Raw genomic sequence first — 15,723 nt, 5'->3', positions numbered from 1 at the left:
GAGCGAGGGAGGAGGAGGGAGGAGGGTCAGGCCTTGCGGCCCCGCGCTCCGCCCTAGCCCCTCCCGCCGGCCCGGGCGCCGGGCGCCGCGCACGGCCACCCATGTCCTTATAAGGGCGGCCGTCGCCGGGGCAACGAGCGCCCGCCCCCAGCCCGCGGCGCGCGCCCCTGCCCCCGCCCCCGCCCCCCGCCCGCCCCGCGAATGGAACGTTGTGTGTCAAACCGGCCGCAGCGCGAGGCCGGCGCGCGGGGTCGGCGGCGAGAGCGAGGCTCGGGCTCAGGCACAGGCCCAGGCCGGGCGGGCGCGGCCGCAGCGGGGGCGGCAGCTCGGGAAGCGCCGGCCCGCGGTCCTGCAGGCCCCGAGCGGCCGCCGGGGGCCCTGGGGGACTCAGGGGGTGCGGTGACCGGCCCCGGCGCACGCCCGCCGCCCCTCCCCCCCGCCGCGGGCGGCCGCGCAACTTGCGGCCAAACTTTCCCCCCGGCCTCCCGCGCTCGGATGGCAGCCCGCTAAGTTGGCCGCAGCCCTTGGCCGAGCGGCGGCCAGGCCGGAGGGCACCCCCTGCGCTGCCTGGGCCGGGCCATGGCCCGAGCTCCCCCGCCGGGGCCCCAGGGCGGCGGGGCGCGAGTCCCCGGGGCCCCTGGCCAGCACCTCTAGCGCGCCCCCCCGGTCCGGGGCCCGGCCCCGCGCACGCGTGGGAAAGTTGACCTGGAACCGGCCCGACCAGTTCCGCCCGGGCGCGCGGACCGGCCGCAGGAAGTTGCTGCAAAACTTTTTTGGGGGGTGCAACCGGGTGACCCCCGCGCACCGGGACCGGATGCGCGCCGGTTAGGGTCCCCCGGGCCTAGAGGGGTGCCCCGAGGGAGAAACGCGGAGGGGGCGCCCCGGCCCCGCTGCCCGGGGGCTATGGCCATGGTGACCGGCGGCTGGGGCGGCCCCGGGGGCGGCGGCGACACGAATGGCGTGGACAAGGCGGGCGGCTACCCGCGCGCGGCGGAGGAAGACTCGGCCTCACCCCCCGGTGCCGCCAGCGACGCTGAGCCAGGCGACGAGGAGCGGCCGGGGCTGCAGGTGGACTGCGTGGTGTGCGGGGACAAGTCGAGCGGCAAGCACTACGGCGTCTTCACCTGCGAGGGCTGCAAGAGCTTCTTCAAGCGGAGCATCCGCCGCAACCTCAGCTACACCTGCCGGTGAGCCCCCTCTCTGCGCACCGCCGCCGGCACCCGGGCCGGGCCTCTGACCTGCTCGGTCACCTTGGGCCTGGCGCTGACCTTCCCTGGGTCTCTACTGCCCGTCTGAGATCGGGGCACAGGTCCTTCGCCCCCTCTCCATCACATTCCTGGGATTGTGTATACAGTCGGCGCTGTATCGGTGCAGGTCCCCCCCATCAGGTGGTCCCTGGCGGCTTCCGCCCCAGTTACTCGCTCCTCCTTCCTCCCTTCCTTTTCTCCGGAGAGGGGTCAGCTCTGCGCGGCGAGGGGTTGGGGTGCTGTCAGGGGTGGGTCCCTAATCCCAGGGCATCCCTTCCCTTGGGAACCTCGGCGCGCCGGGGACCCGGTGGGGATCGAACGTGGAACTTGGACTGTGGAGCTCACAGCGTCCGGGGGCCATTGTCTGCGGCCGCGCGGATCGATACGGCGCGCCCTTGGGGTCAAATATCACTTCCAAAGTCGCCCTGACTACTGAGGCGGCGGCTGGAGCGAAACTAGGTGGCACAGGGCGGCTTCCTTCGCATGGGGCAGGGGGGCGCTTCTGCCTTGGGGGTTGGGCCTGCGCCTCAGGGGGAATCCCCCTGGGCGCTCTCTGGGCCCTGGGTCACCGGAAACTGATGTGAGAGGTCCGAGGTGGCGGCTGGATTTGACCGCATCTTGGCTGCTCCAGCCCCGCACCCCGCTCTACGCCACCCCCCCCCCACCCCCGTCCCCACCCCCCCAGCTAGGAGTAGGTGCAGAACTGGGATCCTGGAAAATCCCTGAAACTTTTGTCGGTTCTGAGACTGGGTGGGGATGAATGTTTACAAGAAGCAGCCCTGGGCTATCCTAGGTTGGAGTCCCCACTGGCCGGGTGTGACCTCACTAGCTTTTCTGGTTCCCGCCCGGGGAATTAGGTCTAAGGGAGAAGCTGCTGGCACTGGGTGTCCAGTCTAGGACCCCCCTTTCCCACCACTTTTTGCTGAGTCCCCTTTTGCTCTGTTGACAAACCCCTACTCTGCATCCTCCAGGAACATACTTGGGCTCTGCAGAGCCAGTTTGGAGGGTCCCATTTTCCACATGTGCAAAACTAAGGCCCAGAAAGCTCTTGGCACCTGCCCTGGGTCACCCAGGGAGAGACCCTGCCCACTTGGGGCTTAGCAAGGGAGCTGTGGGGTTGGGAAGGTGGGGGGACCAGGCAAGTCTGGGTCAGGACCTCCCCAGGGGGAGCTGCTGATGGAGGGCTTGTTGGCAGGGCCACTGGGTGGGGTCCTGGGTACCTGAAGCAGGGATTTGGCCCCAGATCTGGCCTGTTGGGGGTGGCTCTATATGGCGCGGAGCTGGCTTACTCCCTCCTCCAATGCTAACTGGGCCACCAGAGTTTGGCCTCATTCTTGCTGCTGGAATAACTGTGTGCTCTCTGGCCGGGTCTTTAGGGAGGGCAGGGGAGGGGCTCAGGTGGTTTGGGGGTCCTAGATGCTCCCTTAGAGTGGGAGCACCAAGGCCAGGGAGAGGGGCCTGGTTTGGCACCAGCAGGTTCTTTAGAAGGTCTGTGTTGTGTGACCGGGAGAAGTCACTGCTTCTCATTGAGCCTCAGGTTGAATCAACAAAGACCCCTCAGGGCCTGACGTGGGTGGTTTGATACCAGCACCCTAGAAAAGACCCCAGTTCCAAGCCCAGCCTTCTCCCAGTTTGAGGGAGACACAGTGAGACACAGGCGTCCTAGTCTGTGGGGTCTGGGTTGGGCCAGAGGGAGGGATGGTCTGGGGTCCCAGGAGGAACAAGGAGCTCTGCCCGAGGGTCACAGAGGAAGGCCACAGGAGGTGGACCTTGAAACATGAGGGGTTTAGCAGGTAGAAGCGAAGGGCACTCCTGCAGAGAGTGTGGCTCCAGCAAACACTGAGTGGGCAGGATTGGGGATCAGTGATGTAAGGGTGATGTAAGGTGAGACCACCCAGGCATAGGAGAAGTTAGAGCCAAGTGGGTCAGAAATTCTTGAGTGAAAGTAATGGGGAACCATGGAAGAAGGTGTGTGAGCAAAAGAGGGCAATGATCAAATTGGACTGAAAGCCAGAAGCCCAGGGAGAAGGCAGAGTTGGACTGTGGGGTCTGGCAAAGCATGTGCTGTTTAGGTGGGATAACAGGTAGAACTTCCTATTTCCCCATCTGGAGGGACAGAAGATCTGTCTTGACTCTACAACTGGGGAAGTTGAGGCAGAAGGTTCAGGGCACCCCTGAAGTCTGGGGGACCCGAGCCAGGCCCCTGCCTGCCTGCCCCAGGCCTGGCTGTTTCCACCCGGCTGCCCAGGACCCTCCCACTGCCTGCCTGCTGGGCTTTGTTCTGGTTCTGCCTGAGCTCCCTTTGCCCCAGTAGGGCCTCTTCCTGGGGGCTCGGAGGCTGGTGCTGCAGAACGCAGAGGCCCTCTGGAGCCTCACCTCTCCAAAATTGGCCACTGGGACTCCCAGGTGGGCCCAAGTCTTGACACCCTCCCCCACCCCCACTCCCAGTTTTCTCCAGAATGAGTGCATCCCGTATAGAATTGGCCTCTGGCCCCCCGATTCCAGATGGGGAAACCAAGGCTCAGTGGAGAAGTCACTGCCCGAGGGTCGGGCCTCGGGTGTCCGCAGCTAGGATGTGTTTGACTTTTCAACTTCGTTAAGTATCTGTCTTCCTTTGTGACTGGCTCTGAGTACCCTATTGGTGCCCAGCTGGGACTCCAGCCCTCAGCCTGGGCCTCAAAAGGCTCAGAGGAGAGAGATATGGAGGGAACATAGAGCCGGGGGCAAGGGGAAAAAGGGCATTGGGGACATTGAAAGAACAAAGGCCTGAACCTTCCAACTTGCAGCTGACCTTGGACGGAACTCATTGTTTCAGAGGGCGGGGCCACATGTCCCATCCCTGGAAGAGGCACCAGCAATCCCAGAGGACTGCCTGGAGGAAGCTTCTTGGGCTCCCTTAGGTGTTGGATGGTCTTTCTAGAGGAGGGGTTTGACATCTTCGAGGGGTACAGGAATTCATTCATTCACTCTTTTGTTTGTTTATACATTGATGGTGGCCTTGTGTCAGGCAGTAATGTTGGGGCCCCATGGTGCTGTGACACCATAGAGGACTGGCCTGGGTTCTAGTCTCTTAAGTCAACTCACAAAGTCTTGCTCGGTGACCCTGTTCCTTCTCTGTTCTCACAGTGCCCTGGGGACAAAGACCCTGTCCCCTGGCCTGACAAGGACCAAGTAAAATGAAACTGGAAAACTTTTGGCTATCATTGTCATTCTGCCAGGAACTGCCTCTGGTCACCTGGGGAACTTGTATTCATCCTTCAAAACCCAGTTCCAACATAACCCTCCCTGGCATGCTAATGCACTTTGCCACAGACTGCTCTTCATCTGTCTCCACTCCCCCAAATTGTCCTTTCCTCTTTGCACACCTCTGTGCCACTTTGGGGTCACCTGCCCAGCCCAGGTTGTTGGTAGGGATGGGGGGTGGTCCTGGTGGCTCCCAGGCCAGAATGTAGGTGTCATGGTGATCCCCTTGGTGACCTCTGCATGCCCACAGGTCCAACCGTGACTGCCAGATCGACCAGCATCACCGGAACCAGTGCCAATACTGCCGCCTCAAGAAGTGCTTCCGGGTGGGCATGAGGAAGGAAGGTGAGTCCCCGCTGGGGTGGGGCAGGCAGGGGGTGAACAAGTGGTCTGCCCTTTGCTCCCTCTCTCGGGGTCTGGGAGCCATGGAGGGCGGGGTCTGGAGCCTGCTAACCTCGTTACCACCGATCCTGAGATCCCATGGGCCTCGATCTGGCCCTGGGCTGGAGGAATCCAATTATCTGTGGCCGCCTGGTGGCTGAGGCAGAACTGGGCTGCAAGGGGCTCCCCCACTCTGGCCCATGTTAGAACCTTTCTCGCCACCACCTCTCCCAACCCGGCCTCAGGGGCAGAGAACCTGAAGTTAACCCCGGTAATCCTCTGCCCTCTAGCCTGGCCACCACTTTCTGAACAATGATGTACCTTTTTTTTTTTTTTGATTTGCTTTCCCTCCACCCTCTGCCTTGTGTTTGCCCAAGGCAGGAACTCACCCGACTAAGGCAAAGGGCAGCTCACCCTTCCGCCTGACCGGGGGTGCTGGGAGTCAGAGGGAGGCCCAGCCTCTTGTCCTTGCCCTGGGGACTTGGGTGGATCCGCAAAGGGCAGCTAGGTCTAGAACTCCGATCACTCTTAGAATTCAGGTGGAACATGTAGACTTCTACATGAAGCACTCGGCTAGGGAGCAGAATCTGGCCCATTTCAATGACGGCCCCAAGGCTGGACTTCGTGTCACTGCCTGGACTCTTATGAGCCAGGCTGGCAGTTCTTTTCTGTGTCTAAAAGCTGAGTCTCTCCTGCTCTACTGTTGGTTTCTTCTCTGCTGAGCCTCTGTGAAAGAAGCTGGGAACAGCTGCCAGAGTCTTTCTCTTAAGATCATCTGATCACTCTCTCTGGTCATGTGAAGTTGGGGGTGACTGCCCATACCCCCACCCCCGCAACCTGGATTTTGTCTCCACTTGTGAATTTGACCTAAAATCCACATCAAATCCAGGCTTCAGATCTTCAAAGTCTCGAGGTGGAAGTAATAATCTCAGATCATGACCTGAACACAGCCCTATCTCTTGGCCTTTGCACAGGTGGTTCCCTCTGTCTGGAACACCTCCCCCAGACACCTACATGGCTTCCTCCCTCACCTTCTTTTAAGATTTACTGAAACACCACCTCCTCCGAGAACCCCTCCTGATTACCCTTTGCAACCCCTTCATTCAGGCCATCTATCTTGCTTTATAGTTTGCTTGCTCCTCCATTAGAATGTCTGCTCCTCAAGGTCAGAAACTTTTGTCTGTCTTGTTTTCTGACACATCCTCAGGGCCTACACCAGGTTCTAAAACATGGAAGGTGCTTAATGTTTCTTGGCTTGAGTTACTATCCATTTAGCTCTTAATATGAGACCCTGGTTCGATTCCTGGGTTGGGAGTATCTGCTGGAGAAGGGATAGGCTACCCACTCCAGTATTCTTGGGCTTCCCTTGTGACTCACCGGGTAGAGAATCTGCCTGCAATGTGGGAGACCTGGGTTCGATCCCTGAGTTGGGAAGATCCCCTGGAGAAGGGAAAGGCTACCGACTCCGGTATTCTGGCCTGGAGAATTCCATGGACTGTGTAGTCCATGGGGTCCCAAAGAGTCGGACACGACTGAGCGACTTTCACTTTTACTTTCATGTGCCAAAAGCTATTCCAAGCCAGTTAGATACATTCTCGCTTAATTCAGTGATTGGGGTTATCATCGTCATGATTATTATCAACTGCATGGGTGGGGAAAGAGTACAGAGAGCAATCTAATTGTGGTTGGGATTTGAACCCACACAGTCTGGGCTTAATGGGAAGAGCTGGGGAAGGGGTTCTCAGGAAGCAGGAACAGCAAATGCACAGACCCTGAGGTGGCCAGGTGATGGATGAGTGATGGCAGTGGGCTTTAGAACCAAGTGAGCCAGAGGGTGATTGGGATTCATTGTCGGCCCTCAACCCGGCTACACCCATTTGACAGACTAGAGGTTCCTGAGACTTCAAATCACATGGGATAAGGCTTGAACCCTGCTTCCCTGATCAGTTCTGCTAGCCCTCAGCTCCACTTTCATACTTCTCCCGCTCTGCTCCATGGTGGGTTGACCAGAAGTTCATGGGGGTGATGAGACCGGGCATGCCACCTCATTAAAGCTCATTAATTAGTCTCTGCCGGGCACCCAGCCCAGTCAGCCCCTCCACCCCGCCCACTGTGGCACAGGCCAGGCTGGCATGCAGCCATCCTTCTTCCTTGCACCTCAGCTTTCCTCTTCTCACCTACCTGATCCCTGGGGACACTGGCCAAGGCCAGCAATTGGTCCTCCCCATCACAGGCAAAGCTGCTGATGGAATCTCATGTTTACTGAGCACCTGCTGCTGACCGGGTTCAATCCCTGGGTCAGGATCCCCTGGAGAAGGGAATGGCTACCCACTCCAGGATTCTTGTATGGAGAATGCCATGGACAGAGAAGCCTTACGGTCCGTGGGATCGCAAGGAGTCGGACACGACTGAGCGACTAACACTACTTTTCGCTAACAGACTTTTTGCTGCTGACCAGTATTTCATCCTTAACACTGAGGTCACTGCAGAGGCCCAGGCAGATGAGAGCTGCTCTAGGGGGCCATGACCTGGAGGGTGGGGCTGGGAGGTAGAGAAATATCCTAATTCCATAGGAGAGATCAGTGCCAGCCCCTACTGATCACTTGTTTGAGGGGTAGGCTGGCTATGTGCCCATGTCCTAGGAAGATGCTTGCCCCCCCTAGACCCATTATCAGCTCTTAGACTCCTATGATTGACAGATGAGGATATGATTGACAGGTCTGGCTTCCCTAGCTGCAGAGGGGAGCTCACAGTCCAGAAGAGGGGGAGGGGGATATGTGTGAATTAAATTAGCCCTCACCCAGTGGTCCCATTTCCACCTGAGATGGTTCCCCCCCGCCCCCTTCCTCCTCTGAAAGTAGTAGTCTGATGGTGGCTGGACTGACCTCAGGTTGAGGGCACAGGGTGGAGCAAGGTGGGGCGTGCAAGACCTTGGCCTCTGTCCTCCCAACAAGCATTGTGCCCATGAGGTAGGGATTGGGGGTTCAGAGAAAGGTTGAGTTGGGGGGCTTGGAGTGGAGGGAATGAGTAACCCTCTGATCATTTTATCTCCAACCTTTCTTCCTCCCTACTTGCCCCACCCCGTGACTCGGGGTACCTACTTTCCCCCTAATTCCTCCCCCCCTTCCTCACACCCCCCTCTCCCCTCTCTGGTTTCCCGTGTCCTCACTCCCCATCTCCTGATCCCTGCCCCCCTCCCCCCGTTCCCTCTCCCCTCCTCCCTCTCCTGTACCTTCCGCATTTCTTGCGGGGCTGGCAATCTTGCTCCCGCTTCTCCCCCCCCCCCCCCCCCAATCTCTGTCTCCCCTTCACAGCGGTGCAGCGCGGCCGAATTCCGCACTCGCTACCCGGCACCGTGGCAGCCTCCTCGGGCAGCCCTCCTGGCTCTGCGCTGGCCGTGGCCGGCGGAGACCTCTTCCCGGGGCAGCCAGTGTCGGAGCTGATCGCGCAGCTGCTGCGTGCCGAGCCCTACCCCGCGGCGGCCGGGCGCTTCGGTGCCGGAGCCGCAGGCGCCTTTGGAGCCGGGAGCGGCGCGGCGGGCGCTGTGCTGGGCATCGACAACGTGTGCGAGCTGGCGGCGCGGCTGCTCTTCAGCACCGTGGAGTGGGCGCGCCACGCGCCCTTCTTCCCCGAGCTGCCGGTGGCCGACCAGGTGGCGCTGCTGCGCCTCAGCTGGAGCGAGCTCTTCGTGCTGAATGCGGCGCAGGCGGCGCTGCCCCTGCACACGGCGCCGCTGCTGGCCGCTGCCGGCCTGCATGCCGCGCCCATGGCCGCCGAGCGTGCCGTGGCCTTCATGGACCAGGTGCGCGCCTTCCAGGAACAGGTGGACAAACTGGGCCGTTTGCAGGTCGACTCCGCGGAGTATGGCTGCCTCAAGGCCATCGCGCTCTTCACACCTGGTGAGACGCCCTGAAATGGGGGGGCTCTGGCCGTGGGAGGGGCCGGGTGGGGGAGGGGAGAGACCTAGCTCCTGACCCTGACCCCGTTAGTTCTCCACTTCCTGATCTACAGCTAGCCAGACTTGCGTCCCTGCATGCACCTTTAGCGCTGTTGGGGGACAGTGGGGGAGGCAATGCAGGCGGTCTGACACCGTGATGGCCCCACCCCCTGATTCCAGGCCTTCCTAAGAATTTTGATCCCCCACAGCTCCACGTCTTAAGGCCCCACAGCCTCCCTCCTTGATTCTCAGGCTCCCTGAGACCCCCCACCCTTCGCCCCCTCATCAAGGTGTTCATCGTGGTCAGTGGGCACTGACGGCAGAATGACAGGTGGGGGGCCGCGGGAGGGGAGGTCTGCCCACTTGGCTCTGTCCATCACTTACTGGTTTCTGTTCTCCCTAAACTCTCTGACCCTCATCTGCCAAATCAGGATGCTCCTCTTGTTACTGACCACTTAAGGAGGACTGCCTTCCACTTATGAAAGGCAGGGGTGCTCTGACACCTGGTTCTGGGCTCTCCTGGGCCCTTCGCTCCCTAATTCCTAGGACCCGAGACCACTGACCCAGGGCTCCCAACCTGCCCGGCTCCAGGGGCCACCCCCAGCTGAGCTGGATCGGGTAGGGGGTGTGGCTTGAAGCCCCTCCCACCTAGGGGCGGAGGCATCTTAGTTCCTTCCTAGTCTTCAGTAACCCTCCCACCGCCAAAGCCCCGCTTTATTCCAGGGAGTGGTGGCATAGCAGACTCTGTACTTTGCAAGGAGGTCCCACTAGGTGTCTCCTGGAACCAAGGATACGGGAGCCAGACCCAGGCTACTCTGGGAGGTGGCTTTTATCCAATAATATGGCTTTGCTCCTCTTTATTTACCCAGGACATTCATAGGGCTCTCACCTGTCACCTTCACTCACAAGGCAGGTCTATTTAGTGTGTCTGAAATCCCTCTTTAGGCTTTGCTTTTCTTCCTAAGTCCCCTTGCCAGCCCCCTCTTCCCCTTGAGCTTTTTATTTGGGGTGTTTTCAGCCTCACCTCCTGGCATGTAGAACTTCCCCAACCAGAGACTGAACCTGCAGCCCCTGCAGTGGAAGTGCAGTCTTAACCACTAGACCACCAGGGAATTCCTTCCTCCTTAAGCTTGATTAGAACTTGTCTCCCTGTTAAATGCTTTAGTCAGGGCCCCTCCACCCTTGAGACATCACTACTTGCATCCCGTGTCATCATCCTCAGATGAGGCCACCTTAATATCTCTTGGGGACCAACACCGCCTTAGATATTAGATACCCCCATTTGTGCCCTAGGCCCCATCTCTCATCCCTTGAGTGCCTTCCTCTGTACCAACTGCCCTGAGTGGTGTCCCCAGCCCCGGTCAGCCCTGGGGTCCTGTGTCCTCTTGCCACCACTTCTGACCTTTCCCTTGTCCCTTAGATGCCTGCGGCCTCTCAGACCCAGCGCATGTGGAGAGCCTGCAGGAGAAGGCACAGGTGGCCCTCACCGAGTACGTGCGGGCCCAGTACCCATCGCAGCCCCAGCGCTTTGGGCGCCTGCTGCTGCGGCTCCCTGCCTTGCGTGCGGTCCCCGCCTCCCTCATCTCCCAGCTATTCTTCATGCGCCTGGTGGGCAAGACGCCCATCGAGACGCTGATCCGAGACATGCTGCTGTCAGGAAGTACCTTCAACTGGCCCTACGGCTCAGGCCAGTGACCAGACAGGGCCAGGTCTGCAGACCTCAAGGGACACGGATGCTCAGGCCTCTGGGGGGGAGCCTCCCCTGGACAGAGGACCCTGGCTTCCCTCCTCAGACTCCTATTTTTTAAAGACTGTGAAATGTTTGTCTTTTCTGTTTTCTAAATGATCAATGAAACCAAAAAGAGACTGATTTGTCTAGACTCCAGTCAAGTCTTCCCCAGAAACCCTGATCAAGATGAGGGGCGAGACAGAGGGTCCAATCCCAGGACAGCCTTGTCCCTTGGTGCCCCAAGATTGAACTCGTGGGGGTGTGGCTTCTCTGGTGTGATGGACAAATTCCTGGCGTCTGGACTGGAGGGGCAGCTGCAGCCAGGCAGGGGTGATGAGTGCCAGACTGATCCTCTGGATACATAATCCATGTTGGACACTACATGATGGATGAATCAAGGCCAATAATAAAGAAGTTTCCTACCTGTACAGTCTCCATCATCTTGGGGGAGGGGTGACACAGAAGGCATCCTACCGTGGGGAACCACTCCCAGCCCAGCTGGAACACCTACAACCTAACAACAGCCCTACTTGCGGGCTTTGTTTGTGTGGGATAGTTTTGTGGAGAAACAGGCTGGAAGGAGAGGCCAGAGGTCAGCCAGTGAGTCTGTAGGAGTTGGGCTGAGCAGATGGCTCAGGTTTGAATTTAGATTCTGGCCTATGAAAGTGAGCCTCGTACATTCACACAAACCCTGGACTAAGCACTTGATTGTTTTACTTTTTTTAGCTGCACCACACAGCTTATGAGATGTTAGTTCCCCAACCATGCCAAGGCCTAACCTCTGGACTGGCAGGGAAGTCCCTTTGTTTTCTTTGGTCAACCCTTAATCATGGTGTCTGGGCCCCAGTGTCCTTGGGAGAAATGTTTGGGGCTAGTTCTGTCACATGATCTTAGCCCAGATAGAGCCCTTGATTTCGCTGGCCACAGCGACTGGTTTAGGGAGGGCATGTGGCCCAGAGCTGGCCAGTGAGATTGAACGGCAGGATTGGAAATTAGGAGGATAAAGCAGAGCAAAAAAGGAGACCAATTTCCCAGGATACTTTTGGAGCCCCTGGATCAAGCCATATCTGAAACCCTTGGGTGTTTCAGTTCCATGAGCCCAGACGTCCCCTTTTGTGCCCGAGCCAGTTTAAAATTGTTTTGTCACATGTAATTAAAAAAACTTTTAGAAACTGGCATTTAGAAGATGGAGACCTCTAAGGTCAGACCTTGAAATGTGGACTTAATTGAGGTGATATGGGGTGATGCAGGGCAGCAGGGGGCTTGCCATCCTGGCCTCAGAAGGTTGTGGCCCAGTTCTGTAGTGGGAAAGGCATCTATGGAATTTATGGCAGGACCGTGGCTCTAGGGGATGGGTAGAAAGGGCCCAGATGGTGGTGGTGGGTGGCACCTTTTGGCCCTGACTGAAGGCTTGTCAAGTGAAGACAAATTTATCAAACATGCTCCTTTGAAAACGGGGAAGAACCTGGGTCTCACCCTGTAGGTTGGGCCAGGGCTTAGCCATAAAGCAGCCTCAGCACTCCAAAATGTTCCCCATTGGAACATTTTGATGGACATTTCCCCATGTCCATCTCGGAGGACATCTGGGAAGATGGGAACAAATGAATGAAAGTCTCTTGGGTGTGCCCTGTCCCCAGAAGGGGACTGAGGTTGGAATGGGATGAAGCTCTCCCACTGGCAGCTGGGCTGGTTTCTGCCCCGGGTAGGTGTTTTCTGAGAGGTCCTGTGCATAAGTGAATGTCTGTCCACTCCAGCCAGGCTGGACGGCAATGCGCTGTTTCTCAGATTCACAGGACATCTGTGGACTGACCAAGACCGTGGTGTCTGTCCTGCTTCCAGTCGGTCAGAGACTTGGATGCTTGTCCAGGCCTGATTGCTGAGCTCCTACAAAACCCAATCCTCTTCTGCAGGGAGAAGACATCTTGAACCTCCCTTGTCAGGACACCCGTTGGGGTCCAGCCTTCTGTCCTTGCTCTATCACACTGGGCTCTCTTCCTGAGGACACGTGTTCCTTGAGGACCAATCCTGGGGCTGAGGCCTCTCTGTGACCCAGTGGCTGGCCCTGCCTTCCTTGCCTGCAGCCTAACTGTCCGTGTCCTCTGGGAGGCCAAGGCTCAAAGAAAGCTCCGGGGCTACCATCACTGGGCTTCACATGGAGCCTGGTCCTACCTGTGCTCCATCCACGCTACCCAGAGCCTGGCATGGGGTGGACACTGGGGAACCCTCCTGGCTGAGGAGGTAACAGTAGCGGTTGGCCCCTCAGCTTCCTACTCTTGGAGACTCTTGGAGGCCAGGGAGCCCCCTGTACAGACTAGGGTTCACAGTCCACCCAGAGACCCCGGCCAAATCCCTTTCTCAGATCCTTAATTTTTTTTTTCCTTGGGAAAATGGAAGAACAATTTTTTGGTGACAAAGAGTGAAATCAGGAGTTTTAAGTGGCAGTAGGTATTTAATAAATGTTTATTCCACTGGGATGGAGAGCGGGACCTGCTTCTAGGGGATGGACTGGGATGTGGGGTCTCCATGGAGATCCTGCAGGTTCTGGGAAGCCTTGCTGGAAGAGGGGCCATCAGATCTAGGCCTCAAAGGCGAAGGCATTTAAAATCAGGCATGGCTATGGCTACCCCAGGTGGGGTAGCAGTAACAGCAAAGATCAGGAGGGAAGAAGAGAAGGAAGAGCAGGGTAGGGCCCCGCCCTCTGATGGTTCCCTCTATCTGTTTGCCAGGACGCTCAGAAGTACACAGAGCCCTCGCTGTCTCCTTGGTCGTCAAATTTCTGGATCTGTGACTTGAGGTGCCTTAGTTTGCCCTTCAGGTAATGGCAGCGAGCCTGCTTGTCCAAGAAGCTGGGGTCCTGAGCAGGGCGAGATCCAGGGAAGTCTTTGTGGCAGTCTGGCCTATGCCTCTCAAGCTGCTTGAGCTTTTGTCTTTTTCTCTCTGAACCTCAGTTTTCTTTCCATGAAACTCGGCACAAGTGCCCAGCCTCATGGGAGTGTGAGTATGTGGAGGGGGGGTGCAAAGGCCAGGCTGTAGGACTCAAGAGGCATGACTCACCATCTGCTTCTTCTCAAATTCCCTCCAGACACGGGCAGCAACATGGGCCTCCTTCTGCCAGGGGAGAAGGAAGCGGGTGCTCAGGGAGCACAGGACCCAAGGAGGGATGGGGAAACTGAGGTTCAGACAAGGTGGACCTTGTCAAGGGCTGACCTTGGCCCATGTGATGTGGTGCCCACCCAGCCTGGAGGAGGAAGAGGCCCAGAGATCTGAACCCACTGGGCTAACAGAGGCCAGGCTTAGGCCACTTGCAAGGGATGTAGGGTGAGGGTTTCCACCTGGGTGCTGACCTGGCTTCGGGGTTGGGGCAGTGAGTTCAGCAGGGCCTCCAGCTGCTGGAGCTTTGCCTGTGCTGATCCCACCTCCTGCTGGAGCTCCAAGAACTCTGGGTACTGGTCCTGAAACACTGCAGCATAGCGGTTCCGATCCTTCTCAGTGCTCACTGGTGGGTACTTACTACCAGGTTGAAAGGGGGTCAGAGTATGAGTGGAAAGAACTCTTCCACAATCAGTGTAATTTGCTTTTCTTTGTCTCTGTTGGGCTCCCTGCCCCAAATGCCCTTCTTCTCTTTTTACTATTTGGTAAACTCTTACTCTTCCCTTGTAGCTCAGTTGGTAAAGAATCTGCCTACAATGCAGGAGACCCAGGTTCGATTTCTGGGTCAGGAAGATCCCCTGGAGAAGGAAATGGCAACCCACTCCATTATTCTTGCCTGGAGAATACCATGGACAGAGGAGCCTGGGTGGCTACAGTCCATGGGGTCCTAAGAGTTGGACACGACTTGGAGACTAAACCACCAAACTCTTATTCACTTGTCAAAGCCCCAGTCTCAGTGCCCCTTCCCTGTTCCAAGAAATTAGGAATCACTCACAGCTCATAGTCAGGCACGGGGTGGGGCCTAGGCATATGTCTCTCGCGGACGGCTCTAGGAGACTTCTTGGCGCCCAGGAGGGCCCGGGAAGGGAGTTCATCCTCAAATACAATCTTCTTGGGCTTTGTCCTGTGGGCTCCGGACTGGGGCTGGCACACAGTTGGGGGAGCGCTGCGTTTGGGGCCTCTAGACACCAGTCGCTGCAGCAATGCGCAGGAATCATGGTTTGGAGTTAACGAGGGTTAGCCGTCATCCCTTAAACAGGGGGAAAGAATTGTATGCTTGGGCTCGGCCTGGGAACCCTTCTCCCTTTCAGACTCACCGGAGGACCAGGGCCAGGCGGACGGGTCTGCAGATTCCCCCGGGAGCCATGGGTCTGGGCGGGCTCTCGGGTGGGCATCGGCTTGGGGGCGGCGCCGCTCCGGCGTCCCCTGGCCGGTGTGCGGGTCCTCCGGGGAGAGTCGTGACCCGCGCGTGGCGGGGATGGTCGGCGGGCGGACTGTGGACACAGCAGGGGGACATGATTGGAGGTGGGACGGTGGGAGGACTCACTGGGAGGCGGCTCCCGGAGCGGCCAACTCCTTCACCCGCTGCACAGTCTCCATCTCCGCCCTTATTTGCATGGACGCACGCCATTGGCCTCAGAGAGCCCCAGAGCCCGCCGCCGAGTGCGTAACCCGGAAGAACGCTATGCAAATAATCCGTTACGTACCGCGCAGCCCAGGATTGGCTCGCGTTAACCCCGGCGCGGCCCGCAATCTCTCCCTCAGGGCTAGGCGGAGGCCACGGACAGCGCCCCCGAGAAGACCCTTGGGATCTCCGGTCCGGTGGCGGGCCGCACGAACCACTCCTGCCTTGGGTCACCTGTCCCAGCGTTTGGGGCTCCGACTCTAGGTCCGCTCCCGAAGTCCGTGTGGTGTATCAACTACAGGCTGGAGTCAACTGGCTGGGTCGCTCCGCGGGTCAGGGGAGGGGCCTCGGTATATAGGGCGGGGCTGGCGGTGAGGGGGCGGGCCTGGGGAACCAGGAAGTGGACCCACACCCTGACGGTGAGACTGACGGAGACAGCTAGCTGCTGTGTTTGGGGCCGGTGACTCACCCTTTCTGACCCTCAGTTTATTTGGAGAACTTTCGGCTGAGGATGAGATGGCTAGACAGCATCACCGACTCAGTGGACAGAAGTCTGAGCAAACTCCGGGAGACAGTGGAGGACAGGGGAGCCTGGCGTGGTGCAGTCCATGGGGTCGCAGAGAGACAGACA

The 15,723-nt window shown here is 58.5% G+C and overlaps 2 protein-coding genes across 2 annotated transcripts; one reads left to right on the top strand and one right to left on the bottom strand.

Annotated features, from left to right (window-relative positions):
* The first annotated feature begins 217 nt into the window (after window positions 1-217).
* On the top strand, window positions 218-10,963 carry NR2F6 (nuclear receptor subfamily 2 group F member 6). The gene is made up of 4 exons (XM_043467238.1): window positions 218-1,187; window positions 4,741-4,835; window positions 8,186-8,770; window positions 10,229-10,963. The coding sequence occupies exons 1-4, from the start codon at window positions 904-906 to the stop codon at window positions 10,501-10,503; spliced, it is 1,239 nt and encodes a 412-aa protein (XP_043323173.1). The 5' UTR covers window positions 218-903; the 3' UTR covers window positions 10,504-10,963.
* A 2,010-nt stretch (window positions 10,964-12,973) lies between these two features.
* Window positions 12,974-15,446, bottom strand: OCEL1 (occludin/ELL domain containing 1). The gene is made up of 6 exons (XM_043467240.1): window positions 15,175-15,446; window positions 14,785-14,961; window positions 14,463-14,662; window positions 13,882-14,047; window positions 13,592-13,645; window positions 12,974-13,391 (listed from the first exon to the last, which is right to left on the bottom strand). The coding sequence occupies exons 2-6, from the start codon at window positions 14,860-14,862 to the stop codon at window positions 13,269-13,271; spliced, it is 621 nt and encodes a 206-aa protein (XP_043323175.1). The 5' UTR covers window positions 14,863-14,961; window positions 15,175-15,446; the 3' UTR covers window positions 12,974-13,268.
* Between the last annotated feature and the right edge of the window lie 277 nt (window positions 15,447-15,723).

The sequence above is a fragment of the Cervus canadensis genome, chromosome 4, assembly GCF_019320065.1.
Source record: "Cervus canadensis isolate Bull #8, Minnesota chromosome 4, ASM1932006v1, whole genome shotgun sequence".
NCBI classification, from domain to species: Eukaryota; Metazoa; Chordata; class Mammalia; order Artiodactyla; family Cervidae; genus Cervus; species Cervus canadensis.
Note: the sequence above shows the minus strand (reverse complement) of the source record. Positions and strands in the feature narration are given on the sequence as shown.

Bases quoted from the DNA above. Each gene is read 5' to 3' on its own strand.
- NR2F6 (XM_043467238.1), top strand. From the start codon at position 904: ATGGCCATGGTGACCGGCGGCTGGGGCGGCCCCGGGGGCGGCGGCGAC. The intron at 4,836-8,185 runs GTGAGTCCCCGC...TCCCCTTCACAG, and splicing joins GGTGGGCATGAGGAAGGAAG to CGGTGCAGCGCGGCCGAATT. The intron at 8,771-10,228 runs GTGAGACGCCCT...CTTGTCCCTTAG, and splicing joins CATCGCGCTCTTCACACCTG to ATGCCTGCGGCCTCTCAGAC.
- OCEL1 (XM_043467240.1), bottom strand. From the start codon at position 14,862: ATGCCCACCCGAGAGCCCGCCCAGACCCATGGCTCCCGGGGGAATCTG. The intron at 14,663-14,784 runs GTGAGTCTGAAA...GCATTGCTGCAG, and splicing joins CGCCTGGCCCTGGTCCTCCG to CGACTGGTGTCTAGAGGCCC. The intron at 13,392-13,591 runs GTGAGTCATGCC...CGCCCTGCTCAG, and splicing joins AATTTGAGAAGAAGCAGATG to GACCCCAGCTTCTTGGACAA.